Source organism: Prosopis cineraria, unplaced genomic scaffold (assembly GCF_029017545.1).
Source record: "Prosopis cineraria cultivar Desert tree isolate PC_DT_omini unplaced genomic scaffold, ASM2901754v1 PC12, whole genome shotgun sequence".
In the NCBI taxonomy this organism is placed as follows: Eukaryota; Viridiplantae; Streptophyta; class Magnoliopsida; order Fabales; family Fabaceae; genus Prosopis; species Prosopis cineraria.
Window position 1 is genome coordinate 38305850 of NW_026555343.1, and position 13830 is coordinate 38319679.

The following is a 13830-nucleotide window of genomic DNA, read 5'->3' on the forward strand; positions in this document are numbered from 1 at the left end:
ATTTTTAAAATATTCATTTTTTATAAGGACAAAATTAAAATCTTATTAACTTTTTTAACATAGTTAATGAATTTAAAAAAAATTATTTCAATAAAATACGTTAAAAATTATTTATAAATAGAATTGAAAAAGTATTTTGTTCATTTATAAAAATAATTTACCCTTATTAAGTTATCATTACTACTTTTTAATTATAAGGCTATGGACCATGTAAAGGAAAACAAAATTATATTAAATCTGAAAGATAATTCTAGTGGACATGTCGACAAGCCAATTAATATAAAGTTAACTTTTATAAAAGAATGATCAACGGTGATAATGACGGTCCAATCACGTGTAATGAAACTCCAAATATTCTTAGTATGACCAAATATGGGATAACTATGGTCATGCTCTATTGCTCTTTAAGAATAAGTGAGATGGTTTCCAAAAACTCACTGTGTTTATTAACTTGTAATATTTTCTTCCCAGCTAAGTTTGAAGTCTTTAGAAAGAAATAAAATAACATAAATATTTAAATAAAGTCATGCGATAAATTAAAATGAAACAAAATGAAAGAATGAACATGAAACTTTAAGTAAAACTAAAATATGTTTTTATTTAACTATTTTGTTAAGATAAAATTTATATTGTTGGTAAAATAAACCTGAAACTTTAAGTAAAACTAAAATATGTTTTTATTTAACTATTTTGTTAAGATAAAATTTATATTGTTGGTAAAATAAACCTAAAATTTAATCGTAAAATTAACTCTTGCATTGTTATTTGAATTTTTTCAAAAAGCAAAACGAAATTGTAATAATGTTTATTGCTATAAAGTACGCGTTAATTTTTATTTAGTGCCATGTAAGTGATGACTTTTTCGACTTGCAATCAGTCAATTACTATATGATAATTGAATCAAATAGAAAAAATATGAAACTTTGATTACCATGACCAACTTGATAGCGAGCTTCACTTGCGTATATTTTCGTTGGTGTTAGTTGCGTTATTATTTTATAAACTAAGTGAAATTAAAGACATAAATCTTTAAGCAAAATATTCATCTAATATTATAATAAATAATCCAATATAAATATATCTACATTCAAAATTATATATTTGCTTGGCCAAAAAAATTTCTATATTTGCTACTTGTGTATGAAACCCAATATCCGAAACTACGAAATCGTAGGAAAGTTTGAGAGACTTAAAAAAGAGCTTACTTCAATTTCTTTGTCCTCGGAAAAATATAATATAATAGAAAATTAAGGAAATAATTAACAATGATTGAGCAAAAATAAATAAGAGGGAGTTAAACAAAAAAAAAAACACAAAAACGCTCTCTGTGCAAAGCAATCTTGGATCTCAACCAGAAACGACACACAAAATCATTTAACGTTGATGTTTTCTTCTTCTTTCTTTTCTGAATGTTCCTACTTTCTATAATCAGTCTGAGGTTTCAATACAAAGTACAGCTACGAACATCATCTGCATGCACAAACAACTGATCATATGGTAAAAGACTTTTTTTTTTTTTAAAGCAAAAATTACTAACATTATCGATGAGGCACGATGTATATCTTCCTTCAATTCCATTCCTTTTTGCTTTTTGAACGATGCAAGGCATTTTTCTCATTATTGGATATATTCTTTCTTTTCTTATCCTTTTTTTTTTCTTTTTTAATACTGTGTGCATTCTTTTGATCTTATGCATTGTTGTCCTCAGAATTCTCCTTTCACTCCCCTTTTCATCATTCTTTTTATTATTGCATGGAGTTTTCTCTTATAAAACTTTGTTTTTTTTTCATATATTTCAAAGTGGATTTAAGCCAATCTGTGCTAAATACAATCTAGATCAGAATGTGTAAAGTACACTGAGAAAAAATAAAGAGAAAACAGAGCATAGGTGTAACCATGAAATATAAATCCCAAACACGTCGTATCTTGTTGGCGTTATTATCTCTTCCAAACACATAAACACAGAACATTTGAAATCAATACCAGTGAAATGCACATGAGGTCTTTTTCATCCTTAAACACAACATACAAAATATATACAACATATGATCATGACATCTATCTATCTATTTATGTATATCAGAACGTATTTTGCTGATTTTACATAGGTCTTGACGAAATTAAACATTTGAGATGATTCTGGCATGCATGCATGCAGAGGGTGGTGACGACGGCCTTGGAGGAAGGGAAGGAGACGAAGGAGGCTCCTACCCCATTCAGAACAGCACAACCCAGCAGGTCTTTCCCTCTGAGACTTCTTCAGTTCTTCTTAGTGTTCTTGATCTTCGGACTCTGTGCTTCAATGGTGAGCATGTACATGATTCGTCACTTTGGAATTCACAACAAGAACCTCATGATGCCTCTAATACAATCCTCTAGCTGCTACAAGCCTTGCTTCAAGGAAAAAGCCAGTGTGGAGAGTTGGATCAGACCTCCTCCAAGTTTACTGCACAGCATGAATGATACAGAGTTGTTTTGGAGGGCTACTTTTGTGCCAGCAATTAAGGACTACCCTTATCACAGAGTCCCTAGAATTGCCTTCATGTTCTTGACTAAAGGACCCTTGCCTTTGGCAACTATATGGGAAAGGTTCTTCAAAGGCCATGAAGATCTCTATTCAATCTATGTCCATTCACCACCTTCTTACAATGATGAGTTCTCACCTTCTTCAGCTTTTTACAGGAGACAGATCCCAAGTCAGGTACCTGATATATTCTGGTGTTTAGATTTCTAGCATTATGCTGCTTGTTCATTTTTAACAAAAAAAAGCAGCATTTGTGATTTTTTTTCATTAGGCATGCTAGTTTTTAGTTTTCATGCTATATGTTTCTCTGTTTCCATAAACCATCTCCTGTGGAGATAGCAAGAATAGAATAAGCTCCAAGAAGACCTACTCGTAAGTCTCAATTTTCTCTAGGAATCCCAAATTCAACGTATCATGTTAAATGCGTTTTCGTGAACACTAACACAGCAATACAATCTCACCAATGTGTCTGTCACATATGATTCAAGAGCTGATCTAAATTAAAGTCCACACATTTCTTTATGATCCCCTCAGAAGGAAATTCAGAAAAAATATTCGATATGTGTGGATCTAAAAGGTTTGTTCTTGCGATAAATCCTGCTTCTATCTACAGAAGAAGAAAAAAGTTCGTGGGATGTCAAAGACTCATATGACACTTACCAAAGACACTATCAACTGATTAGTGGTTTTTTATTTATATAGCTTTTTGATAACCATTGTCCTCAAGATTTCAATATATTATTCAGTTCATTACTAGATTATGCTTGATAATACCTTCATCATTACACTACTAAGGCATTATATCTATATTCTCATTTACAGCCAACAGAATGGGGAACCATGAGCATGTGTGATTCAGAAAGAAGACTTCTAGCCAATGCAATGCTTGATCTATCCAATGAATACTTCATCCTATTGTCTGAGTCTTGCATCCCTATCCAAAACTTCACTACTGTCTACAACTACGTATCACAGTCACAACACAGTTTCATGGGTTCATTTGATGAACCAGGACCCTATGGAAGAGGACGCTATAATGAACACATGGCTCCTCTAATCAATCTCGAGGACTGGAGAAAAGGGCCTCAGTGGTTTGAAGTTAACAGGGAACTTGCAGTTAGAATTGTGCAAGACAGAGATTACTATCCCAAGTTCAGAGATTTCTGCAAACCACATACTTGTTATGTGGATGAGCACTATTTTCAGACCATGCTTACCATCAATACTCCTCATCTTTTGGCCAACAGAAGCCTTACATATGTTGACTGGTCCAGAGGTGGGGCCCATCCAGTAACCTTCGTAAAGCAGGACATTGAAGAGGAGTTCTTCAGGAAGATACTGCAGCAGCATACTTGCTCCTACAATGGCCAGCCATCTTCCCTTTGTTTCTTATTTGCAAGAAAGTTTGCACCTGATGCTATTAATGCTATTTTAGATATAGCATCTAAAGCTCTGGGAATTTGAAAGACCCAATCCACTATAGAGAGAGATCAAATTAATAATGAAAAGAAACTTTGTAAATGTCTGTGCATGATTGATTTGAAAAGCCTACCTTTGGTAAATCAAGTCTACCAAAGATTTTTTTTTTCTCTTTAGGTTTACATCTTAGTCACAAGTGATTTTTCCCCCTAGGTTGCAGAAATTGAGTTGGTTGTACAGGATATTGGACATAAACTATAGTTTATAAATAGATACATATTAATGATTTATCGAATTTCTAGCCAGCCAAATTTAATACATGATAGACAACAACCGAATAAACTGCAGCCCCCCTTTTTGTTAAAGCTGAAACATACAGTTATGACGCAACACACAACCCTAATTTAATCCATTCTTCTCCTGCTGTCTGCATCTGACTATGTACAGTTATTTGAAGAGAGGGAGGGGGCCCAGTTCAAAGCCAGCGATAAAATCTTCAATAGATAGATGATATTGAAGTTGAAGACAATAACAAAGACCATTATAATGATAATATCATGATTACAGACTTCGATAATGAGAGGGTCATTTACCAGACAAATGAACAGGTGAATTTGGAATAGTAAAGACACCTCACTAGAAGAAAGATGCAAACAAATAAACATTGCTGAGAGAAAATTGGGATTCAACGTAATGATTTTTATGCAAGCACCAATGAAGGTGATTTGGATTTAAATGCTTTACAACTTAACTGTGAAACAAGCCAAATCATTGCCTCATTCCTCCAAGAAACAATCCAACACTGGCTTTTAGTGATTACTAGACTTATAATTCATCATGATAATTACCTTCTACCACAGGCACATTCTGCTGTAACTTTAGAAGATAACTAGCTGCTAACGACGCATGAAGTGCAGCTCCATAAGGAAGTGCATCTTCATTGACTTTGAAACGGGGTGAATGTGCTGATTCAAGCTGTTCAATTGAAGTGTCTTCCATTCCAAGAAAGAAGAAGTAACCAGGTAGACTCTCTTGATAGAATGCGAAGTCCTCAGATCCCATCAATGGTTGCATTTCTTTAACTTTATTAATCCCGAGCAAATCCCCAGCTACTTGTTGAAAATGCTTGTGCAGGTCACCATCGTTAACAGTTGGAGGGAAGAAGGATTTCTCTTTATCAAGAAAGCTAACTGTTGCATTGCACCTCTGCACGGCAGCCTGCCCAGTAATAACCTGCATATGTGCATCAACCTAGGCTTTTAATAGGATTGCATAGAAAAATGACACAACAATAGGTTTTCAGTTGTTTTCTAAGTTTTAGGATAGCGGTTGTGGAAGGAATGAAGAAAAATCCCGAAAAGAAATCTCCTAAGACTGTCTGATCCATAATCTAGTCATAGTTACTTTGGTTAAAGAATCATACAACAAAGAATATGAAAAGAAGCATGATGCTTGGATGGTGCTTCATATCATGGTTATCATTTGCATTAGCTTATAAATAATTCTACCCATGTGCAATCGGTGTTTTTCATCTCTAAATGTTCAAGTTGAGTTATGTGTAGGAAATTAACCAGTTATTCATGATATATGTTATCATTAATTTAGGATAAATTTGTAAACTCTTTTGGTTTTACAAAATATTACATATAGCAATTTTATTTCAGTGTTTCTTACCAAGGTTTAAAAGCATTATAATTTTCCTAGAAGCTTGTAATCAAGTTAATCAAATTCATCAATCATAATAAAGAAAACCAAATATATAATGTGATTTGATTATGCCAGTACAAAAATTGAGGTCACTAGCTTAACTTTGTTTGTGCTCATAAATGGATCTAATATTGTAATGGACACACCTGCTCAATCCGCTGTCTCAGTTGCATGAAACTTTCTTTTGAAAAAGCTCGGAAGGTTCCCCCAATTGTGACTGAATCTGGAATAACATTGAATGCACCACCTCCTTGAAATTTTGCTACCGTCACAACCTATGAGAATATTTTTTTAGTCAAAATGGCAGGGTTTTGCAATGTTAAAAGGAAAGTCCTCCAGGGAAACAAGCCTTTCCTTGAATTTCAATAATCAGCACTTACAAGACACAGACACATCACACATGAATGTTGGTGGATGCTAACTAACACATGCTCTTGGATGCAGAGAACTAAAGTCTTCTAGGTCTAGATCCCATCATGGCATCAATTATTTTCCCTTCGTTGTTGAAAAGGAATAGATGCCAATATTGGAGGAGTATCAATTTACGGTCAAAAGGTAGGACTCATGATTCTGTTATTCCTTCTCATATATATTTCACTGACAAGCATCCACATAGCTTTGCCCTGGCTGGTCTCAGATTTACATATTTTCCCATCCCGCATAAACCAGATACTTATAAGGTTATGCTGAATGCTCTGACTGGAAACTATTGAACGGGTCTTCAACTCCAGAGTATGTTTGCAGTCAACCACCCAGTGTTTGTTGCTTAAAAAGTACCACCGTCCTTAGCAAATCAATTGACACAGTTATTGTAACTAAAGTTATATTAGACTATCTCTATCATGCAAAATCTCAAATAAGTTACCAAAGAAAGCAGACAAAAATTTACTATGATAGTACTATAAATTTTGGTATCGCGCAGACAGCACCCAAATCTCAGACAATGCTAAAATTCACTTAGCGATAAGACTTGTTAGAATCAAGTTCAAACTCATCAACTGCAGCAAATTCTTTTTATTGTTAGTCCTAAGGCCCTGTTTGGTATGATGGAATTCTAAGTCTGGAAATGGAATCATAAATAGATTCTTGATGTAAGTTTGTCTGGTATTATAGATTTTGGATTCATTGGAATCCCAATTCCAGCAAAATATGCAAAATCCAATTCCATCTCAGGCTCTATGGAATCCGTTCGATTTTCTGGAATTAAAATTTAAAGCCACTTCTACCCTCATCACTCTCTGTCTCCTCCACCGGATCTATCATCATTTGCTTCACCTTCAACCACCTCCAACTACTTGCCTTCAACTTCATTGTTAAACTCCAATCATCATTGCCGCTTTTGATGCCGTGATGAACTAGCTAAAGGACATGTGATTTACAAAAACAAAAAATACAAAAGGTAACCTGGTGGGATGATAGCATGGAGGTTGCCCAGCCATGGAATCAAGTTCGACGGTGCTCTCGTGGGGATTTTGTGGGTTATGAATATGCTCCAAATTTTTTCTGGTTCAACCCATATTTCTAAAAGTTACAGAGATCTTCATACAGTGACAATGGCCAAGGGGAGAGACGAACATGAGAGAGATGATTTTTTTAAAAGGATATTTTAGTCTTTTCATATTTTAAATACATATATATATATTAAAATTAAATCAGGATTCCATCTTCATACCAAACACACTTTTAAAATTCAATTCTATTTCAATTTCGATTCCGATTCCGATTCCAATTCCAATTTCAGTTCCATTAAAAATTCTTCCATCATACCAAATGAGGCCTAAAATTTCAAGAAAGAGAAGTTATAATTGGAGACTTTTTATGAACTGGTCAAGATTGATTGAAATAACTGAACCATTGATTGAAATAACTGAACCCATCTTAATTCTCATTCAAGCTGCTCCTTCACCAATGCAGACTCCTTAACCATTTTGATAGTTTAACTTCCAATTTATAACGACTTTCATGATATTGCGTGCTTCTCATACAGATGATCACCTTCTCATGAGAAATCTCTAGTCAGTAATAGCATAAGTAGAATGTCCATAAAGATTCCACATTGCATGTGATTGAATATAATTGCTTGATACTAGGGAGACAGGCCTAAGTCCCAGGGTCTTAACATGACCAAAAGGATGAACAGATACTATTATGGTATATTTTAATCATTAAAAAAAACTTCAGACGCTTGTGTTTATGGAAAAAGGAGTTATGTTGACCCAAAAAAGGTGAGTGAAAGCTAGGGGAGCCTTAAATTTCTACGACGCTACATTGCTGACCTAACATCTGTTATTACTAGCTAAAACTTTGCTTTTAGTTTCCTTTATTCCTCATGAAGTGTGGACATAGCATAAGTAATGTGTAGAAAAAAGAACAGCATAAATGAGTGGGCAGTGACAAGGAAAATGAAGTAAAACAGATTTACCTGAGAGTCCAGAGGATCAGCTTCGCGAGAAACAAGATGTTGCAAGCTAACAATAACATTAGAAGCAGCCAATATCGGGTCAATTGTATGTTGGGGAATGGCTGCATGGCCTCCCTTTCCACTAATTACTGCTTCGAAGAAGCCACTTCCTGCCAAAAAGGGACCAGGCCTAGAGGCCACTTCGCCAATAGATAATGTACGTGTGATATGCAATCCAAAGATAGCAGCAACATTTTCTAAAGCCCCAGCATTTAAAACTTTCTCAGCCCCTCCACCTCCTTCCTCTGCTGGTTGGAAAACAAGAACAACAGTTCCCTATTCAAACAACAAATAGAATAAATGATATCAGAAATCCATGAGAGAAAGAAAATAACAGAATTAGTAAGTTCAGAACACATAGTAGGCATGAGCGACTGTCCCAAAATAGTTGAATCATTGGGAAGTCAACTTTTCCTTCTATATTCTCCATCCCCCCTTGCATATTATGTGTTAGAATTTAGCAATCACAGCAACATCGTTTACCATTTATAAGCTGTCTGCCAGATGATAGAATAACGTTAAAACAAAGGGTTGGCAAAGTGTGGGACATGATTCAAACTAAAAATCAAAAAACATGCACACACAAAAGCACCAGGAGGACCAAATTTCTTGATTACAAGAAAAGGTTAAAAAAAAAAAAAAAAAGAGTAGTGACTTCACATGGCCACATTCTAAAATCCAATCTGAAAAGCATTATGCCACTAAAAAAATTAGCAGATCATGGGTTCAACTTTAATCATGTGAAAGTAGCTCATGTTATATAATTGCTTGTATTGTTTACAAATCTACAGTTTAGTTTTCATCATGGCTGATTTATCAAACATTGTGCTTCAGAATTTAAAGGATTATCTTTCAAAAAAAAAATGGGGGGGTGGGTTTAGAAATAAAGAGATAACATAAAGAAGCATACTTTTATCTCTTTTTCATGCTCTTTGAGGATCTTTGCAGCACCAAGAAGCAAAACAACATGAGCACCGTGTCTTAACATTGTGCTTCAGAATTTAAAGGATTATCTTAACTTTTTTTTTTTTTTGGTGTGGGGGGGTGTTAGAAATAAAAAGATAACATAAAGAAGCATACTTTTATCTCTTTTTCTTGCTCTTTGAGGATCTTTGCAGCACCAAGAAGCATAGCAACATGAGCATCGTGTCCACAAGCATGCATCTTTCCAGGTACTTTACTTTTGTGCTCCCACTCCACCATTTCCTAAAGTTAATAAAACCAAAAATAAAATATAAAGTACACAGTGTCCTATAGGAAAGATGGATCCAGAAATTAGGAAGAAAGGAGGTGCTATTATGAAAAAATTGACTAGCAAAATGCATGTCACTTCAAATCTCGGCCCAAGACCAAACTTATAAAGATACCACAATTCCAACACCAAACAAGCATACATTCACTAAAATATAAAAAAAAGGTCTAGCATTCTGCATAGCAAGAGAATCCAGACCCAGAAAGGGAGGGGAGCAATAACGAAAGTTTGAGTACAGGAAAATCCCTTTAAAAGTGCCACAATTCCAAAACCATGTAAGGATCAATTCATGCAAAGAAAAAAAGGAGGAAAAAAGAGTGAAATTCATATAGACCTGCATAGCAAGAGCATCCATATCGGCTCTTAATGCAACAAAAGGAGGCCGACCGGTACCTATGAAGCCAATAACGCCAGTAACAGCAACTGGGTATTTATAAGAGATGCCCAATTTATCCAATTTCTCTCTTATCAGCTCACTGGTCTTAAATTCTTCATAACCCAGTTCAGGGTTCTCATGAATCTTCCTTCGAATTTCAATCATCCAATCAAAAACCTCTGGCTTTTTGGCAAATTCTAAAAAATCAATGGGAATTGCTGATAATGGATGGCCTGAACTCAAGGAGAAATCTGATAAGACGAGTGTTGCAGCAAAGAGATGAAACACGATGATCAAGCAGACCCAATTGAAGAAACCCATGATTCCTTTGAGGGGTAGGAGATTGGATTGAAGATATTCAAGCAAGAAAAATCAGATGAATCAGAAAAGTATAGATCATAAAAGTTACCAGAGTGAGTAATGAGAGTTGAAGTTGACCAACAGGGATTTGAAAAGAGGCGTCTGCTATATAACATAAAATATTGTGGTCTGAGTTTGGGAGCAAAATGATGAATGGAGCGCCAAGCGCAACACGTGATAAACTTCCATTTCATCACGTTTTCCCAAGTCAGTTTCGTTCTGGTTTACGCTCATAACCGGCCACCAAGTCTTCTTGTTTTGATTCATCACGTATTATTATTTCTTCACTAATTCAGTCTTAGTTTGGAAAATGAAAATTACTTTGGCCGAAATCTCATCTAACTTTGGATATTTGCAACTTTGCATCGAGTTGTCACTTCTGTCATAACCGGCCCCCCATTAAGACATTCATGATATGACATTCACGCAACCCTATCTTAATACTTTTTAAATAATGCATATGAAAAAGAAATAACTTAAGATAATACATGCCTATTTATATAACACTCATAACAAAAAAATCACCTAAAAAACAAATAAAAACATGAAATAACATCGTTGTAGGCTCTTGAATTTTTTTAAAAAATAAGGAAATGATTCTGACCGATCCCATGTTGGTTTTCTTTTTGGCTGATTTTCAAGTGTACCAAACTAGATATGTAACTGGTTCTCAGTCTAACTAAGTCAATTGGAAGGTTCAATTCCTGGCCAAAAAAAAAAATTGAAAAGTTCAGTTCATTTTTTTTAATTAAAAGAGCAAGTATTAATAACTCAAAAATATCAATGAAATTGAGCCCATAACCTTCTACTTATAAAAAAACTTAAATGTTATCATATTATTTACAGGCTTTGATTCAATTTTAATAACGTTTATTTTTTTCATATACAATATTCTAAAAGTAATTATAGAAAGTAGATATTCAAATTGGTAAAATCTAACATGCATGAAAAATGTTACTTTAGCAAACATAAATAAATAGGAGTTACTTTTTTTAAGAAAAATTATTCTTTAATTTTTAATCATTTAATTTTTAATTTGATTATAATTTAATATTTTTAATTTAATTTATTATAACTTAGTTCGTAAAATTTTATTCAATCAAAAATTTTATCCTTCCCGTTAATAAATCAGATTGAACTTGCTTATGTGTCATAAATAGAGCTTACATGGCATTCTCAGAGCACCACAAATGGCAACATATTAAAAAATAAAATAAAAAACAGTCCCTGACATTTAAAATATAAAATCTGAAACTACATGGCAAGAACTCTGCCTCCTGGTATATAATTCCACGCTCACCACCATCCTCTGTTTCATTTTTGGCTGATCCAAATCTGGAAATCTCAAGTATTTCAACCCACATCATATAGCGCTCAAACACGACAATGAAACTCCTCAAGTTCCCTTTCCTCGCTCTGTTCATCGTCTTCCTCATTGGGTTGCCCAATCTTGGGATCGCTCGTGATTATTACAGAGATAGAGAGATGCATTGTCGAAGGCAATCTTGTTATTCAAGGGCCAGTGATCGGGGTATATCAACCGAACAACTAGAGAGATTATCAAGTCAAATCTCAATGGCATAGCTTCTGTTGAAGTGAACTTTACCGTCCTGAGAAGCGCAAATTTTACATTTAATTTTAGACATTAGACTTCAGATATAAGTATGATGTGATTGATCTCCATGGCATCGCTTTTCTTATGTAATTTCAGATTTTATATTTTAAACTTCACGTACTGTTTTTATTTATTTATTTTTAATATGTTATCATACGTGGTGCTGTCATAATGCCATGGAGTAAGCCTTAGTTGTGACACAAGCAAAATTGGTCTAATTCACTAATGGCATGGATTGAATTTTTAAATGAATCAAAATTCAAGAATTAATTCAAAACAAGTTAAACTTGAATAGAACTAATAATACGAGCCAGCTCGCAAAAGGTTTGGCGATGTGAGCTGACATAACCCTCATTTTAATATATTGTATTTCTATCAAGCTGCAATAAGTAGTGACAAACTAGCTAGTAATAGGGAGGATAATAGAAAGGTTTTAAAAGGATCAATTAATTTAAATTAGATCTCAAATATCAAACTTTAAAAATTTATAAATCAATTTTTTAATTTTACAACTTTATTGTGATAAATTTAAAACTTATATTTTAAATTTTAACAAAGAAAATATTTTTTTATTCTTCAACCATATTAAAATTTGCAAAACAAATTATAATTTCATCATAAAGCAATTACAAAATTAAAAAATTAAGTTGTAAATTTATAGAATTTGACATTTGAAACCTAATTTAAATTAATTGATCCTTTTTGAACTTCTTTATCATTCTCCCCGTTGTTTTTCCTTTCTATATAAATTTTTGACCTTTCATTTTTTGAAGTTCTTATTATTCATTATTGAACTTGAAAAATCAGCAAGTTGAAATCAGTCAAACATGAGTGGCTATATAACTTTTTTTTTTAAATGAAAGTATCTTTTTTTTATATAATTGACAACCATTTTTATAACTTGGTGTTATTCACAGGACATGAATAATGTAGAATACAGTAGTGTGAATCTTAAAACAAATTATGTTATAATCTTTACAAGTAATAGTACTAGAATAATAAGTTAAGTTTGCTAGAATAAACATTTGAAAATAAAACACATATTGCCATTATGTGGATTAAAAGTTTTTAAATGATAATTTAGTAAATTTATTTCTACTTTTATCTTCAGAATATGCATGAAAACAAGTTATTTGTCAATTAACTAATGTGTGTGTGTATTTTATAACTGTGAACATTTATTTATTTTTTTAGTAGTGTTATGAAAAATTTAGTGACAAGAGATTTTTGGCTGAAAGACAATTCTCATCAAGATTTATATTTAAGTGAAAGAGTTGAGATATTAGAGGGTTCTTTTTTTTTTTAACAAATATAAGGACATGATTTGCCTGCCAAAGAAAATTAATCAAAACTTAGAAAACAAAATAACATAAAAGAAAGGCTTTGTGAAAATAACACTTGACACCAGGAAATATTTGTGGGCCTTATCCATTTACGTAAAGAGGCTAAAGTTATTTTATCAATTTATCAATGATTCTGTTTGTAATTCTTCTATTTTTTAATGATTAAAGAAGAATATTGCGCTCCAAAAGGTCAAAAATTATTATTAAACGGAGTTGAGAAATAAAATAATCAGCATGAAGAGGATTTATATGTTTTTGGAAGAATGATACAAAAGTCTCTTTTAATTCAAGTTAGACTTTAAGTGTCAAATTTTAAAAATTTATAAATCAATCTCTTAATTTTATAACTTCGTTATGATGAATTTATAATTTATATTTTAAATTTTAATAAAAAATAAATTTTTTATTTTTCAATCATGTTAAAATTTAAAAAAAATAAATTATAAATTTAGCACAACATAATTATAAAATTGAGAAATTAAATTATAAATTTTTAAAGTTTGACAATTAAGATCTAATTTAAATTATTTATTTTTTTTTAGTACTTCTTTATCATTCTCCTATAATTTTCCCACCTTCTTTATTAATGACATCACTTTCATTATGATTTGATTGATAACGTTGGTTTTCACATTATCGGATGTGTTGGTTTCATCTAATTTTTAATATATTTCTTTAAATTCTAAATTTGTAATTAAATTCTTGTCATTTGAAAAAAAATTCGGGCATAGGGCTCTCGGGACTTTTCCTAGGACAATTGAACCAGTGCTAAT

At 32.7% G+C, this 13830-nt stretch overlaps 2 protein-coding genes across 3 annotated transcripts; one reads left to right on the forward strand and one right to left on the reverse strand.

Moving 5' to 3' along the window:
* Positions 1–1986: 1986 nt before the first annotated feature.
* LOC129288132 (IAA-amino acid hydrolase ILR1-like 4) lies at positions 1987–10336 on the reverse strand. Of its 2 annotated transcripts, XM_054924530.1 has the most exons (6): positions 9698–10336; positions 9192–9317; positions 8073–8387; positions 5797–5925; positions 4792–5176; positions 1987–2705 (listed from the first exon to the last, which is right to left on the reverse strand). In XM_054924530.1, the coding sequence occupies exons 1-6, from the start codon at positions 10058–10060 to the stop codon at positions 2698–2700; spliced, it is 1326 nt and encodes a 441-aa protein (XP_054780505.1). In that variant the 5' UTR covers positions 10061–10336; the 3' UTR covers positions 1987–2697. The 2 variants fall into 2 exon arrangements, with proteins under 2 accessions (XP_054780505.1, XP_054780503.1); XM_054924528.1 differs by lacking the exon at positions 1987–2705 and having other exon boundaries at positions 4463–5176; positions 9698–10334.
* On the forward strand, positions 2068–4086 carry LOC129288133 (glycosyltransferase BC10-like). Its single transcript, XM_054924531.1, has 2 exons — positions 2068–2701; positions 3347–4086. Exons 1-2 carry the CDS (start codon positions 2153–2155, stop codon positions 3986–3988), a joined length of 1191 nt encoding a protein of 396 aa, XP_054780506.1. The 5' UTR covers positions 2068–2152; the 3' UTR covers positions 3989–4086.
* Positions 10337–13830: the final 3494 nt, after the last annotated feature.

Excerpts from the sequence above, each read along its gene's own strand:
- LOC129288133 (XM_054924531.1), top strand. The coding sequence starts at position 2,153 with ATGCAGAGGGTGGTGACGACGGCCTTGGAGGAAGGGAAGGAGACGAAG. Across the intron at positions 2,702-3,346 it reads GGAGACAGATCCCAAGTCAG|CCAACAGAATGGGGAACCAT; the intron begins GTACCTGATATA and ends TCTCATTTACAG.
- LOC129288132 (XM_054924528.1), bottom strand. The coding sequence starts at position 10,060 with ATGGGTTTCTTCAATTGGGTCTGCTTGATCATCGTGTTTCATCTCTTT. Across the intron at positions 9,318-9,697 it reads TGGATGCTCTTGCTATGCAG|GAAATGGTGGAGTGGGAGCA; the intron begins GTCTATATGAAT and ends TATTAACTTTAG. Across the intron at positions 8,388-9,191 it reads AGCAAGAAAAAGAGATAAAA|GGAACTGTTGTTCTTGTTTT; the intron begins GTATGCTTCTTT and ends TTGTTTGAATAG.